The sequence below is a fragment of the Saccoglossus kowalevskii genome, chromosome 13 (genome assembly GCF_978046115.1).
Source record: "Saccoglossus kowalevskii chromosome 13, keSacKowa6.1, whole genome shotgun sequence".
NCBI lineage: Eukaryota > Metazoa > Hemichordata > Enteropneusta > Harrimaniidae > Saccoglossus > Saccoglossus kowalevskii.
The window spans coordinates 2,301,544-2,319,836 of record NC_140653.1 but is presented as its reverse complement, the minus strand read 5'-3'; the positions used below and the strand labels follow the sequence as shown (position 1 = coordinate 2,319,836).

Here is an 18,293-nt window from a genome sequence, read left to right as displayed (position 1 = left end):
TTTTTCTTCTTTCAAAGTGATGTCAAAGTTTTTTTTAAAAATCTTTGGCAAGATACAAATTCGTTACACAACATTATATTATATTATGACAAAATATGTGTCAATATTCTACAATCTGTCATGTAAGGTTCTCTATTTGTTAATTATTTGTTTAATTTCAGAAACAGACATAAATGTATTTGACACTAAGACGTATTGACAACGTAAGTTGTTTTCTTTTCGATTGTTTACGTACGTTGAGGTCAGGAAGGTCACATGGATCGACAGTTGTATGTCCCCTTCGACTGGACGCCATATCTCCCGGGAAGGGACGGGGGAACTTTTAGTCGGGTAGGAGGGTGCCGCCGATCTCTTTACAAAGTTACCTCAATATTACCTAGGTAACTACAAAAAATGAAAATATATTATACTGTAATATAATTTTCACATTTCATGCTTAGGGCGGAGGGGTGTTATAAACTCAACCCCTAATGCCGTGAGATTGGTGAGTGTATACACTTCTTTTCACTGTGTTACTCTGATTTACCAGAACTGTGCGGTTTTAAACGTTACAAAAAGATAGCTCGCAGAATGGTAATTTACGTTTAGGTGATTATCATGTAATAACTCAAAGTTAAATAATTTGTTTTGTTGTTGCATTAATGTAGGACATGGAAACGACGTTAATATGCATTCTTGTACTGTGTTGTGCCCATGTACTGAGTGCACCACCACATTTTTTCACTGGTCACGGAACGCCAGCTTGCCGATCGTTGCCTCACGAGGATCTCCTAGCGCAACTTGGGGAATCATGGAATCCCGATTTTATGGCACTTGTGTATCCGTCTGGGGAGGATATCGAGATACATCTAAACCAGAAACACGGACAGATTCCTCTGGAAGAAGAAGATCGACCAACCGGTGAGGTTTTCAACCTGGAAGAAAATAACGATGGTAGCGGTGACGTCAAAATATTTGGAGATAATTTGAACGCGTCTGTATCTGATATTCGAGAAGAAAGGGGAGTGCGACCAGCAGTATTACCAGCCTTACCATGGGATTGTCCAAGTCGAACCGAATGGCGTGATCTTGGCGTACACGTGTTCCCTCGTTACATACGCTATACTGTTTGTGGTAATTCCCGCTGTTTTTTCGAGCATTATAACTGCCTAACCCAGCACCTTACAGTAAAGATTCTCCACAAAGTTAAAAATCGATGTACCAGATTTCGCGATAACCACGGAGATTACATTATGTTAGAAGAGTGGCAACCAACGAGCGTTCGTGTTCCATTCACCTGCAGCTGTGGTAGAGATTTATAAAATTGTGTTCTCGTTGAACAGACAAAACATTGCTCAGGTATTGTTTCTGATAACCCAGAAGTGAACACACAGACTGTGAACAATATCGTGCGATGTCCACAATGCCTCAAGAATTTTTCCAAATATGGTTCGAGTTACGGTGCTGATAGTTGAAATTGTGGCGCCCTCATATTATGCGCAAATATTTCTAGATATAGGTTACCATTTCACAAGATTCTTTTTTTAACGTAAAATATCTTGTGTTTGTTTGTCGCCATGATGATAATTTTTAAGCTACTTGCTGCTTCTGTTTTTGAAAATTACGATTAATTCAGGCAGAATACCAATGTAATTTTCGAACAATTCTTGTATTCTTGTTTGTGGTAAAACACTAATATTTTGTTCAGATTGATAATATGCCCTGTGACAATGCGTTTTCCAACGGTATATCTTCACATTTCACTTCATGTACTGCTCGTTATGCTGAGAACCCTAAGATATGAGTTTTATAATACAGTAATACCAGTAGAATAGTGTTTATATAAATACCTCTTTAGACCGAACTTCTTTCTAGACGGTACAATTATCTAGTCCCACCATGTTCAGTTTCGACAGGGTTATTGTCATTTAAAATTTGAAACAAACCAAACATTCGTAATATAGGCTATAGAATTGAAATATTTTATGTATATAATATCCCACTGTTGTGTATTTTCTGAAAGCTGCTCCAGTAAATGTATACTATATTCGTCAGTTTTGTTTACGTAGTTTAGGCTTACACCGAGGATACATTTATTGCTTTCAGTCGAAATGCCGCTGACAACAACATTCCTCGTGTGGATCATTTTCATAGTGATATTACAATTGCTGATAAGGATGCCTAACCGCTCATCATGACAAATATTGGGTACTTGATTCTGATGAGCAGACTTTCAGTACTAGACGAGGTGCATACCGGGAATGCACGACTACTTATTATTTTTCTTTATGATATACATGAATCTCTCGACCAGCGAGACTTGAGGTTTAGTTCAATACCGGGTACGCTGTTCCATATATGACACAGATTCCACGCAGCCTAAAAACAAATTTGCTTGGCACGGGATTAGATGAATGGGATTAGACGAATGACACGGGATGAGATGATTGACACGGGATGAGATGATTGACACGGGATGAAATGAATGACACGGGACGAAATAAATGACACGGAATGAGATGAGACGAGGTGAGATGGGATGGGATGAGATGTTTAGAGTTGCGGTGTTAAAAACGACGTCTCATATTTACAAAAAACATCGGTTCAAATTGACTGGTGTAAATTGGCTATTTTTTTTCTAAAGAACCAGAACATAGTTGAATCCAGCTCACCTAGACTCAGTGTTCTCGTCATCGAGTACAAACATGTGTGCCATTTTCAAACATAGTGTATTCATTTAATTTAGACATGGCTGATGAATAACTTATTTCAATAAACATTAGAAGTTTCCAATAAAGATGTTTTTTGTGATTTTGTCGGATGAAAAAGAGTTCCATTGCTTGTTGTCTAATCGAATCTATAGTTGTGGTGTTAAGGTATTAACGCAAAGCAAATTATTGGTTTTTATTGATGTTTACACTATGTTTTTATGTAGATATTCACAAAACCCAGATGAAATACATGGTAAAATAAATCCTTTTCAAAAGCAGAATACAAAGGTCAAACTTTAAAATTGTGAATTCTGGGCCATGTAGCAATACTGAAAAATTCTCACCATATCTCGAAATTTTACTCAAAATGAGATAATAACAAGAATAAAAAAACAGACAACTAAATTTATTGCACTTTATTAAATAGATTATAAGATACCATAGTGAATTATGAAATGAATTATACAGACATGTGTTAAGCCACTATTTTGGTACCGTGTCAATAATGAGCAGCCGAGGAGGTGCCAGTAAAGCCCATTGAATACTACTAATGAGTAAGCAGACTCGGACAATAACTACTTTCGACAATAAAGACCGCCATTACTAACCACTACTTGCAACTCGTTGGCACATGGACGGATTGTAAAATAACAACATTTGTCATGAGAATAAAATAAATTGAACGTGTATTCTCAATTAAATGTTTCTTGGAAATTGATTTGATGACAAAAAATCTTTAACAGTAAAATTGCACACAAATTATACTTCACTATATGGATGGTACCAAAATAGTAGCACATATAATTTAGTTGTCATGAACTGCTATACCTCACTATAGGGATGGTACCAAAATAGTAGCACATATAATTTAGTTGTCATGAACTGCTATACCTCACTATAGGTATGGTACCAAAATAGTAGCACATATAATTTAGTTGTCGGAAACTGCTATACCTCACTATAGGGATGGTACCAAAATAGTAGCACATATAATTTAGTTGTCGGAAACTGCTATACCTCACTATAGGGATGGTACCAAAATAGTGGCACATATAATTTAGTTGTTGGGAACTGCTATACTTCACTATAGGGATGGTACCAAAATAGTGGCACATATAATTTAGTTGTCATGAACTGCTATACTTCACTATAGGGATGGTATCAAAATAGTGGCACATATAATTTAGTTGTCATGAACTGCTATACTTCACTATAGGGATGGTACCAAAATAGTGCACATATAATTTAGTTGTCGGAAACTGCTATACCTCACTATATGGTTGGTACTAAAATAGTAGCACATATAATTTAGTTGTTGGGAACTGCTATACTTCACTATAGGGATGGTACCAAAATAGTGGCACATATAATTTAGTTGTCATGAACTGCTATACTTCACTATAGGGATGGTACCAAAATAGTGGCACATATAATTTAGTTGTCATGAACTGCTATACTTCACTATAGGGATGGTACCAAAATAGTGCACATATAATTTAGTTGTCGGAAACTGCTATACCTCACTATATGGTTGGTACTAAAATAGTAGCACATATAATTTAGTTGTTGGGAACTGCTATACTTCACTATAGGGATGGTACCAAAATAGTGGCACATATAATTTAGTTGTCATGAACTGCTATACTTCACTATAGGGATGGTACCAAAATAGTGGCACATATAATTTAGTTGTTGGGAACTGCTATACTTCACTATAGGGATGGTACCAAAATAGTAGCACATATAATTTAGTTGTCGGGAAGTGCTATACTTCACGATAGGGGTGGTACCAAAATAGTAGCACATATAATTTAGATGTTGGGAACTGCTATACTTCACTATAGGGATGGTACCAAAATAGTAGCAAATATAATTTAGTTGTCGGGAACTGCTATACTTCACTATAGGGATGGTACCAAAATAGTAGCACATATAATTTAGTTGTCGGGAAGTGCTATACTTCACGATAGGGGTGGTACCAAAATAGTAGCACATATAATTTAGATGTTGGGAACTGCTATACTTCACTATAGGGATGGTACCAAAATAGTAGCAAATATAATTTAGTTGTCGGGAACTGCTAAACTTCAATATAGGGGTGGTACCAAAATAGTAGCACAAATAATTTAGTTGCTGGGAACTGCTATACTTCACTATAGGGATGGTACCAAAATAGTAGCACATATAATTTAGTTGTCGGGAACTGCTATAGTTCACTGTAGGGGTGGTACCAAAATAGTAGCACATATATTTTAGTTGTCGGGAACTGCTATACTTCACTATAGGGATGATACCAAAATAGTGGCACATATAATTTAGTTGTCATGAACTGCTATACTTCACTATAGGGATGGTACTAAAATAGTGGCACATATAATTTAGTAGTTGGGAACTGCTATACTTCACTATAGGGATGGTATCAAAATAGTGGCACATATAATTTAGTTGTTGGGAACTGCTATACTTCACTATAGGGATGGTACTAAAATAGTAGCACATATAATTTAGTTGTTGGGAACTGCTATACTTCACTATAGGGATGGTACCAAAATAGTGGCACATACAATTTAGTTGTTGGGAACTGCTATACTTCACTATAGGGATGGTACCAAAATAGTGGCACATATAATTTAGTTGTTGCGAACTGCTATACTTCACTATAGGGATGGTATCAAAATAGTGGCACATATAATTTAGTTGTTGGGAACTGCTATACTTCACTATATGGATGGTACCAAAATAGTGGCACATATAATTTAGTTGTCGGGAACTGCTATACTTCACTATAGGGATGGTATCAAAATAGTGGCACATATAATTTAGTTGTTGGGAATTGCTATACTTCACTATAGGGATGGTACCAAAATAGTAGCACATATAATTTAGTAGTCACGAACTGTTATACTTCACTATAGGGATGGTACCAAAATAGTGGCACATATAATTTAGTTGTCGTTAACTGCTATACTTCACTATAGGGATGGTACCAAAATAGTAGCACATATAATTTTGTTGTCATGAACTGCTATACTTACTTTAGGGATGGAACCAAAATAGTAGCACAAATAATTTAGTTGTCGCGAACTGCTATACTTCACTATAGGGATGGTACCAAAATAATGGCACATAAAATTTAGTTGTCATGAACTGCCAAACTTCACTATAGGGATGGTACCAAAATAGTAGCACATATAATTTAGTTGTCATGAACTGTTATACTTCACTATAGGGATGGTACCAAAATAGTAGCACATATAATTTAGTTGTCGGGAACTGCTATACTTCACTATAGGGATGGTACCAAAATAGTAGCACATATAATTTAGTTGTCATGAACTGCTATACTTCACTATAGGGATGGTACCAAAATAGTGGCACATATAATTTAGTTGTCATGAACTGCTATACTTCACTATAGGGATGGTACCAAAATAGTAGCACTTATAATTTAGTTGTTGGGAACTGCTATACTTCACTATAGGGATGGTACTAAAATAGTAGCACATATAATTTAGTTGTTGGGAACAGCTATACTTCACTATAGGGATGGTACCAAAATAGTGGCACATATAATTTAGTTGTTGAGAACTGCTATACTTCACTATAGGGATGGTACCAAAATAGTGGCACATATAATTTAGTTGTCGGGAACTGCTATACTTCACCATAGGGATGGTATCAAAATAGTGGCACATATATTTTAGTTGTTGAGAATTGCTATACTTCGCTATAGGGATGGTACCAAAATAGTAGCACATATAATTTAGTAGTCATGAACTGTTATACTTCACTATAGAGATGGTACCAAAATAGTGGCACATATAATTTAGTTGTCGTTAACTGCTATACTTCACTATAGGGATGGTACCAAAATAGTAGCACATATAATTTTGTTGTCATGAACTGCTATACTTACTTTAGGGATGGTACCAAAATAGTAGCACATATAATTTAGTTGTCGGGAACTGCTATACTTCACTATAGGGATGGTACCAAAATAGTAGCACATATAATTTAGTTGTCATGAACTGCTATACTTCACTATAGGGATGGTACCAAAATAGTGGCACATATAATTTAGTTGTCATGAACTGCTATACTTCACTATAGGGATGGTACCAATATAGTAGCACATATAATTTAGTTGTCGGGAACTGCTATACTTCACTATAGGGGTGGTACCAAAATAGTAGCACATATAATTTAGTTGTTGGGAACTGCTATACTTCACTATAGGGATGGTACCAAAATAGTAGCAAATATAATTTAGTTGTCGGGAACTGCTATACTTCACTATAGGGGTGGTACCAAAATAGTAGCACATATAATTTAGTTGCTGGGAACTGCTGTACTTCACTATAGGGATGGTACCAAAATAGTAGCACATATAATTTAGTTGTCGGGAACTGCTATAGTTCACTGTAGGGGTGGTACCAAAATAGTAGCACATATAATTTAGTTGTCATGAACTGTTATACTTCACTATAGGGATGGTACCAAAATAGTAGCACATATAATTTAGTTGTCGGGAACTGCTATACTTCACTATAGGAATGGTACCAAAATAGTAGCACATATAATTTTGTTGTCGTGAACTGCTATACTTCACTATAGGGATGGTACCAAAATAGTGGCACATATAATTTAGTTGTCATGAACTGCTATACTTCACTATAGGGATGGTACCAACATAGTGGCACATATAATTTAGTTGTCTGGCACTGCTATACTTCACTATAGGGATGGTATCAAAATAGTGGCACATATAATTTAGTTGTTGGGAGCTGCTATACTTCACAATAGGGATGGTACCAAAATAGTGGCACATATAATTTAGTTGTCATGAACTGCTATACTTCACTATATGGATGGTACTAAAATAGTAGCACATATAATTTAGTTGTTGGGAACTGCTATACTTCACTATAGGAATGGTACCAAAATAGTGGCACAAATAATTTAGTTGTCTGGCACTGCTATACTTCACTATAGGGATGGTACCAAAATAGTGGCATATATAATTTAGTTGTTGGGAACTGTTATACTTCACGATAGGGATGGTACCAAAATAGTAGCACACATAATTTAGTTGCCGAGAACTGCTATACTTCACAATAGGGATGGTACCAAAATAGTGGCACATATAATTTAGTTGTAGGGAACTGTTATACTTCACAATAGGGATGGTATCAAAATAGTGGCACATATAATTTAGTTGTAGGGAACTGCTATACTTCACAATAGGGATGGTACCAAAATAGTGGCACATATAATTTAGCTGTAGGGAACTGTTATACTTCACAATAGGGATGGTATCAAAATAGTGGCACACATATAATTTAGTTGTAGGGAACTGTTATACTTCACAATAGGGATGGTATCAAAATAGTGGCACATATAATTTAGTTGTAGGGAACTGCTATACTTCACATTAGGGATGGTACCAAAATAGTGGCACATATAATTTAGTTGTAGGGAACTGTTATACTTCACAATAGGGATGGTATCAAAATAGTGGCACATCTTTAATTGTCGGGAACTGCTATACTTCACTATATTCGACATCTCATATATGAACGATAACTTTAATAAATATGATTTTACTTGATACAAAATGTATTTTCCTAAATAAAAACAATGTCAAAAACTGACGAAAAGTGTTTATCGTAGTGGTTTTTCCAGAAAATTATTGTATGAAATATCAAATTTATCAAGGAAATACACGAGTTGTTTTTTTTACAATCGAGATGGGCCTATAATTATTAACATTCTAAGTAGTCCTATTTTTGAAAATGTGAGTGATTTTTGTGAACTTAAAGGGGATTTTAGCTTGCTTACATACAGTGAAAACAATAAGATGGTTTGTCAAGAATTAATAGAAAATTCTGACGATTTTTTTTCATTTTAATGAAATAATACTTTAACATGGTCTCCTATGTAAATAGCTAAAAATATATCCACTTTTGCACCTGTTTAGACAAATATTTCGTACAAGGGAAAACAACCTAATTAAGGCAGATGACTTGTGTAAAAATCTGAGTTAGTGAATCGACAGAACTATCTAGACGTATGGAGATGAGGTCGAATACGCCGGGTCACACAAACTCACATAGCATAAGTCCAAATATGGGGAGACAGTTGTATAATGGCAATCCAAATGATTCAGGTTTGACAAATGCCACGCAACACTCCGGAGTGCCCCGGGTTGTGTCGACAGCGTGGGCATGTGACGTGGGCGAAATCACCATAATTGGAGTGTATATACGAATAAATTGTTGGTAAGGAAGTATCTATATATCTGGGTTAATGAAAATAACATATTATCCATTCAAGGCACTCTAAAACAGTATATTATTTATAAAGGCGTTACGTCGCATTGACGCATACTACTTTCGCAATACAAAAACCAAATAAGTCGATTTAAAGAAGGATGAAGACATATGATGATTTATAATTGAGAATTTTATTGGCGGGATTAGAATAAGTCAGAAACGATAGAAAGAGGAAAATAGTGACAAGCAAAGTACGAGCAAAGAGAGAGAGAGAGACTTGTAAATGCATTGAGATATCAATATATTTGCTGGACAGTTCATGGAATTAATCAGAGTAAATCGAATAATAAATATTCTAAAAAATTATACACAGTGAAAACAGGTCAACACAAAAAAGGTATGCACTTTCCAACATGTCCATGCGTCTGTGAATACGTCTGTTTTATTCGGCAGTTACCACGTGGCTTTCAAACTTCCGGGATCGATACATGTTGTGTCCTACAGTACAACCCACACAAGTGCCCGATGCGTTGTGCTGAATGACAAAATAAAATGCAATGAGCAGAATAAACCGTCAGTTCAGGCATCATAGAAGTAGAATCATGTCTGCCAATTGTTTATTTTCACCGAATAAAATTATAGAAATGTAGTATTCAACGTCTTTTTGACGTTAAATGTGTTATCTTTATTCAAACTTATGTTGTATATTTTAACACGTCACTGGAACACATTAACTCATCAAAATTTATGGAAAACTGATTGGCCAATATATTAAACCTCAAAACATACCAGTAATGTTAGAAATACAATTTTTACTATCCTCGTTTGGCCGGGAATCTGAAATAAGAACTATTTGTTTTATTCACCATTCTTTTTCTCCTGTGTTGGTTCAGTTATGGGACCAAGTTAAGATCATTTCATTTATATTTTCTGTCCACTTAAACACCATTAAGTTAATATGCGACTTCTATGTCTTAATACTATAGTGAGATTATTTACTCTATCTTAGTTATAATAAGATTAACATTTGCACTTACTCAAATATTTCAACATATTTTGAACAGTCTCCTACAAATTAATACCTGTTTTCTATATGTTTTTAGTATTCACAAACTATGAAATTTTAACAGTCTATATAGCCAGTCTGAGTGATAACAAGCAACAAATTAAGTGCCCACGAACTTGCATCTATACCTTCATCCATTGTGATGTGCTGAAATTGTTCTTTTTTTCCTATTCAAACAATTTACATCAAATACCAAGCACGTTTAGAGGAGTTCTGCGCATGACCATGAAGGCTTGAGCAGCTCTTGAGTGCACCTCCGTGTTTGGCTAACCATTTACCTGTACCAACAGTGATATCAGTAAGCGAATGTGTATTTCAATAGACACTGAATAACACCAGAAGATACCCGAAGCTGTCTTTTAGCAAGAATTATGCCAGACAGAAGGAAAAATTTGCGAAATTTGAGTGGTGCACGTTCGTTGACGCCATTCATTACCAGTCCTGTAAATGTGCCACGTGGGTCATCCCCACCTGCTGCCGGTGAAGACAAAGCCAGCGTGAGTACTACTGCTTCTAGCAACGATACTGAGGTCGGAAATAATGAAGATTTTCAAACATTTGTGAGAAATGCGTTTGAACGTTTAGAAAAAAAAATAGAAGAAGGCGTACATAAGCAGATTAGTGTTACAAGCAGGGTGGATACGATTGAAAAACAGCAGTCCGAAGTTGAAAAGTCTGTGGAATTTCTGCACGACAGTGTTGTACAGTTAAACAAGGATAAAATAGCATTGGAGGAGAAAGTTAGAAGGATGGAAGAAGAAATTTGTCACCTTAAAACCGAAAATAAAGAGATTAGAGAAGATGGTATACGGCAACAAAGATATTCAAGGAGTTATAATTTACGTTTCGGAGGGGTAAAAGAAGCTGAAAACGAAAACTGTTTACAAACTATTGCCAACATATTATGTGATCAGTGTGGTTTTGAAATTGCTAAAGATATGCTGGAAAACGCTCACAGAGTCCCCACAGTTAAACGGGCAACTACCAATGCGGATCCGAATAGACCTGCTCGCCATATTATTGTCAAGTTTTTGCGTAGGCCTCAGCGTTTGGAAGTGTTCAAAAAGGCGAAAACGTGTCTCCGTGGTAACATATTCGTGACAGAAGATTACTGCCAAGCCGATTATAAATTAAAGCGTGGGTTGAGATCAGTAATGGAAAATGCGTATAAAACGGGACAGAAACCATACTTCAGTAATGGTCGCTTATTTATTAACGGTAAGCTGTATGTGACAAATAATTAAATTAAGGATCGTTATCTGTGCATTGTTACCACTGCTGATTTGATTTTGGGGACAAAATACAGTCCTCGCTTTGTATGGAGTTTATTATATTAATTACCGGACGGGTGTAATTATTATCACTGCTGGTTTGTTTTACAGTATTATGTTTAAATTTTGCCTAGCGGATGGATAGTTAAACCCATTCTATTCTTTAATGTTTTGGGTTTTTCTCTTTTTGTTTTATTTGTTTTTGTTTCGTGGGAGTCTGTATATTATTATCAGAGTATTTTTTTATGAAATATGTAATCATTGTGACTTATGCCAGAATTGAATTTTATCTCATTCAATGTACGGGGATTACAGGGATATAAAAAGCGAATGAAAATGTTCAGCTGGATTAGGAACTCGAAAGCTAATATTATTCTGCTCCAAGAAACGCATAGTCTAGAAAAAAATGATCATTTGTGGTGCTCACAGATTAAAGGTAATGTGATATTGTCTCACGGGACGGGGGGATCAAGTGGTGTCATAATAATTATTAGAAATATAGAATGCGAGGTGAATAGTGTTATTAGGGATTCTGAGGGTCGTTTGCTAATTATTCAGATAACCATTGAAGATAATAATTTTCTTATTATAAATACATATGGTCCGAATTACGAACTTGATCATTGTAATTTTTTAAACATCGTTAACAAAAATCTACACAAAATGAATATTACCCCTGATACTCAAATAATTTGGGGAGGTGACCATAATTATGCATTGGATATTGTTTTGGATCGTAAAGGGGGGAATCCAAGAGTATGGCGGCGATCATTAGATTGGTATAATAAACTAATGGAAAAATTTAGCCTCATTGATATCTGGCGTATACAAAACCCAAACTCTCGTTGGTTTACATGGAGTCGCTACAGACCTGAACTCATACAGAGTAGAATCGATTATTTTTTGATTAGTGAATCATTGCAATCTTCTGTGTTATCTTCTTCAATGAAACCAGGATTGAAGTCAGATCATTTGGCAATAACTCTCTCCATTTCAATAAAAACATCAAAACGAGGGCCCTCATATTGGAAATTTAACTCTAGTTTAGTGAATGATAGCGTGTATATCAAACAAATCACATACAATTTCCCATTATGGTTACAAAAATACAACAATCTGAGAAATCCCCTTCTAATTTGGGATTTAATGAAATTTCGTATAAGGGGTCTTACAATTACCTATTCAAAGAAAAGAGCTGCAGAAAAAAGAAAGAAGATTCAGAAACTAAATGTTGAAATACTAGCCTTGGAATTGGAATATAATTCGAATCCATCGGAACAGTTGTTGGATAGGCTTGAAGGCAAAAGAAAATCACTAGAAGAAGAATATGACTATATAACGGAAGGGTGTATAATTAGGTCGAGAGCAGATTGCTACGAATTTGGGGGGAAAAATTCAAAATATTTTTAGGCCTAGAAAAGACTAACCAGACTAAAATTCAGATAAATAATTTAATTGATATATCAGGAAATATAATACATGGGGAAAATTTTTTTTATCAGGAATCGGGAAATTTTATTCAGAATTGTTCCGATCAAAAGTTGTGACTGATAATACAAACATTGAGACATTTTTGAACCCATTGAGACTTCCCCATTTAAAAGAATCTGACAAAAATCTTTGTGAGGGTCCAATTACATTGAAGGAAGCTTACGAGGCTCTGCAAAAAATTCCAAATAATAAAACACCGGGGAATGATGGTCTTAGTGCCGAATTTTATAAAACATTTTGGGCTTTGGTGGGACCCTGTGTGGTGAAAGCATTGAATTATGGGTATGAGGTGGGTAAATTATCAATTACACAAAGACAGGCAGTGATATCATTACTCCCTAAAGAAGGAAAGGACCTCAGATACATTAAAAATTGGCGCCCCATATCGCTGTTAAATTTGGATTATAAGATTGCGGCTAAATGTGTTGCCTTGGAAGTAGAGAAAGTATTACCCTCCCTTATTTCTGAACTCCAGTCTGCTTTTGTTAAAGGTAGATGTATAGGTGACTGTGCACGTCTGATAAATGATTTTATGAACTACACAAAAGACAGGAATATACGTGGAATTTTATTTTGCATTGATTTTGAAAAGGCATTTGACTCTTTGGAATGGCAATACATTTTTGCTGTTCTAAAGAAATATAATTTTGGGGAGTCATTTATTAACTGGATTCATTGTTTCTACTCTGATATCTCAAGTTGTGTAATGAACAAAGGCTTTTCAACTGGGTATTTTAACATGAATCGAGGTGTAAGACAAGGTGACCCTTTATCTCCTGCTTTGTTTATTTTAAGTTTGGAACCTTTACTAAATGCTATATCTGAAAATAATAAAATAAATGGTATTCAGATTGGTCCAAATCAAGTGAAATACACTGCTTATGCAGATGATCTCACCACTTTTGTTGGCTTCTGCTACGGAACTATTTAGCAAATTGGACTGTTTTAGTGCTGTATCTGGGCTGAGGGTAAATGCGGATAAAACGGAAGCAATGTGGATAGGTAGCTGGAGACACCGAAAAGACGAACCTTTAAAATTAAAATGGTGTTCAGATTGTGTTAAAATTGTCGGTATATATTTTTCATATAACGATGATCTTGCGACTTCAATGAATTGTGAAAAATATCTTGTGTCAGTTGGAAAGCTTTTAAATTTTTGGGTTTGTCGTAATTTATCGTTACTCGGTAAAGTACAAGTTATTAGATCTTTAGCTATTTCCAAACTACTGTATACTTTTAATCTTATTTCCGTTCCTAAATCAGTATTAGTTAAACTCAACTCGATGTTTTATAATTTCCTCTGGAACGGTCCTGATAAGATCGCCAGAAACACTGTGATTGGTAATATGTTAAAGGGGGGTTTGGCTATGCCGGATTTATTGAGCATGTGTGTTGGAGCAAAAGCAAATTGGGTTAAAAAGTTTTTTGATAAAAATTACCATCCATGGAAACAAGTTTTTGATTGGTATCTTAATTCGGTAGGTGGAGCAAATTTGTTGTTCCAGTGTAATTTTAATAGGGAAATGTTACCGATAAACTTGCCACCCTTTTATGAGTCTGTTCTTCATGCATGGTCGTCAGTAAATTTACATAAACCCCCGGAAAATCTTCAAGAAATCGCAAGTGAGATTATTTGGAATAATCAAAATATTATTATTCAAGGAAAATCTATCTTTTATAGGGAATTGTATAACATAGGTATAGTTTATATTACGGATTTATATGATAAGAATGGTAAAATTCTGTCTTGGGATCTATTGGTTAATCGTTTGGAAGGCACGGCAATTTTTTTAAAATGGTTTGGTCTTGTGGATGCAATTCCGAAAACTTGGCATATTAAATGTTCTTATGTTGTTAGACCCACTCTCCCGGTAAGTGTTCCTAGTGATGGTAAAATTATAGTTATTAGCAAAATGTCTACGAGGATATTTACCCAAATACTAGTTACAAGGACCCCCCCCGAAAAGCGAAATATACTACCAAAATTTGTTTCCTACTATAACTTTAGACTGGAAAAAGTTGTATGCACTTCCGTACAAGGTTACAATAGAATCTAAGTCACGTGCGTTTTATTGTAAAATTTTGAGAAATATTCTATATATTAATTTTATTTTATTTAAAATGTCCCCAGCTTATGCATCATCTCCCCTGTGTACTTTTTGTAAAAAAACAGATGAAACTTTACTACATTTATTTGTAGATTGCCAATATTCAAAGGAGCTTTGGGGTAAAGTATTTCATAACTGGGGCAATTTTTTAAATCTAGACAGTCTTCCAGATAATCATCAATTACTACTTGGGGATGGAAATTTTAGTACTATTACAAATCAGGTTATATTACTTGCTAAACGGGCTATATACACTGCTAGGTGCCAAGATACCTTACCCAGTTTCATAGTAATAAAACATTTAGTGTTGAATATATTGCAACTCGTAAAAATATTATGGAGCATCATGTTAATAAATGGAGTGATTTTCCAGTCGAATAAGTCAAATTTTATGTTCTTTACTTTACTCTGATAATTTGTTGTATTTGTGATTGTGTTGTACTTTTAGTTCTGTTTCCTTTTCATGTATTGTTAATTGTATAATAATAATAAAAAAAAACAAAAAAAAAACAATTTACATCATAATCGGAATGTACATTACTTACATAAGTATACCACCACTCTGAGGCTCTACTCTTGCCTACAAATAAATAAGAAATTATCAACTTACAATGAAGAAAACACACAATCCTCCTCCATCTAGATATGTATATCTAATTTTGATGTACAAAATATGGACAAACTTCTGATACAATTAGATGTCAAAAGATACTGAGGAATGCTTCACTGATTTTTGAAATCATCACCAGAAACTTGAAATAAGTTCGCTGTTTTGGTAGGTAGTTATTAACAATGTCATAGAAGATGAGAGTAAAAGGTAGTAAGAGAATGTATAATAGTAATCACATAATATTTGTTGCAACACGTGCTAACCACCAGTATTGTGCTACTTAAGTTTAAATGCTGACCCTAAGCAAACGGTATACGCACTATCTTAAATCGAGAAATATTCCCTAACAAATGTTTTGGCAAATTTTGGGAGTAAACGGACTACTTAACGTAAACACTATATAAATGATTTGATATATAAAACAATCAACTTGAATCAGTGTTCGTTTATATAAAAAACGGAAACAAATATCTCTATGGAAGTTCCATCATATTGGACCCCCCCCCCCACGCTCGCTCGAAGGTTGGTTTTTTTAATGCACAATATAAAATAAAAGGCAGACTGACCACCTGAGCTGAACGTCCTAGACAAATTGTTCACTTTGTCATAAAATAAAGGTTTACTATTTGTTATTCCCGAGTCCGTATTATACTGGTAAAGGCTTGTGCCGGGCGCGACACGCGTTAAAAAAACGTTCACGCCATGAAAGAGGTGGGCCGCTGTGAGCCGAGCCCCCGGCACGCGACACCCTACCAGTCAAAATAGTGACGCTGTTATAGTAAACGGTGCCCGGAAGTCGCACTTGGAGGCTTGTGCATGACACCGACCAAGCGCCGACGCAGTCCCCTAATGTAATATATAACCTGCCGCCGGACATGATGTGGTCTCACCCATTTCTAAGAGGGAAAACATTTCAAACACAAGAGCGTTGTAAAACATCCAGTTTTCGTGTCGGTGGTCGGATACAAATTGAATGTGGTATCAAAGCCAGTAAAACGTTCGGAGAAGGAATTGAACACGACACGCACAACAACTTGTTCCAGCGTTGGTCAATAATAATTATAATAACTTTACACAACCAAAACCATTAGGGGGTTTAGTATGGTAAATAACAAAAGACTAAAATAATAAAACTAACCAAACAAGAGTAATGAATTAATAGGACAAAATAGAAAAAATAAAGTATAAAATACTAAAACTGAAATTTCATAGAAAAGACATTGGTTTTCTTATGGGCTAGAATTTATATAAATAATTCCATTGAATAATGTATTTTTCAAAAATTTTGAGAGGGCAATATCTGCACTTTGCTTGCCAGCGATTTTATTAATAATGTTACAACCTGAAATAATAAAGATTGTCTTTCAATTTCAAAACATGTTCATTCCAGAATGAAATGCATCTCATCCTCTATCATTATTACATTTCTTACACTTTCTTTCCTCAAGTTGGATTTTTGGATTTTTTCGACGACCTAATTCTATTTCTAGAGTGTAATCATATAGTCGCAATCAAACATTTTCCGTTGATTGAAATTAAATAATCGTCAAACACAAAATCTTTTTTGAATAACTTGTACGTTCTTAGTTTATTTCCCTCCTCATTTTTACCACTTGAAGAATACTTAAAACATAGTTTTAATTGTATTGAATCTGATAATTGTTTTATGTTATTTATTTTAGAGTTGTCAGACTTTCAATCTTCCAGTTCATACTGTTCTAAAATGTTTTCAACATTTTGTATCCAAGAAGTACGAGGCGCGGAATGTAAATTTATTATTTTGTGTGCATTTTAAAAACGGTGTGACTGTGCGTTTTAATGGTGCATGTTTTAAAATGACTGATGTGTGTATGTGTTAATTAAATGTATGTGCTTTAAAAAATGATGCGTGTATTAAAATGACGTGTGTATTTAAATAAATATGTATGTTTAAAAATGACGTGTGTGTATTAAAAATGATGTGTGTATTAAATGACGTGTGTTTTAAAATTATGTGTATATTAAAATGACGTGTGTGTTTTAAAAATTATATGTATATTAAAATGACGTGTGTGTTTTAAAATGACGTGTGGTTTAAAAATTATGTGTAGTTTGAAATGATGTGTGTGTTTTAAAAATTATATGTATATTGAAATGACGTGTGTGTTTTAAAATGACGTGTGTTTTAAAAATTGATGTGTATTTTAAAATGACGTGTGTGTTTTAAAAATTATTTGTATATTAAAATGACGTGTGTATTTTAAAATAATGTGTGTTTAAAAACGACGTTTGTGTTTTTAAAAATGACGTGTGTGAGATCGAATGAAAATGTGTGTGCGTGTAAAAAGAAAAAAAAAACGCGTGCGTTAACCTTTTTACGCCTGTCAATCGCATGGAGAGAATTGTTATAAGATTCACGCATTTCAATGAAATTTGAATGAAATATTAAATTTACGGACACTTACATACCGACTATCTTCGTAAGAGAAATCAAACTTCCTGATAATTAATAATACGGCGTGGAAAACATTAATACTAGCCCAATTGCCTTACAAATCAAACTAAATATCATCAAATACCAAACGCGTTTATTTTCTATACTAAAATTGAGACAATGTGCTTAATTTCGGAATAAAACTTTAGTGTAATAAACTTACCTCCTGTTTTCCGTTATTATCCGAGAATTCAAACGAGTGTATGAATCTTACGAAGGAAAGGTGAGGTAAGCTAACAATAACCATTATTTTATGAACGTAGTCCAACAACATAAGGATACGTCTCATTGTGTGAAAAACAGAACATTGTA

General features: G+C 34.7%; 1 protein-coding gene across 1 annotated transcript; it reads left to right on the top strand.

Moving 5' to 3' along the window:
- Positions 1-650: 650 nt before the first annotated feature.
- Positions 651-1,301, top strand: LOC102801522 (protein trunk-like). Its single transcript, XM_006816573.1, has one exon. The coding sequence runs from the start codon at positions 651-653 to the stop codon at positions 1,299-1,301; it is 651 nt and encodes a 216-aa protein (XP_006816636.1).
- Positions 1,302-18,293: the final 16,992 nt, after the last annotated feature.

Coding starts and splice junctions, on each gene's coding strand:
- LOC102801522 (XM_006816573.1), top strand. CDS start 651: ATGGAAACGACGTTAATATGCATTCTTGTACTGTGTTGTGCCCATGTA.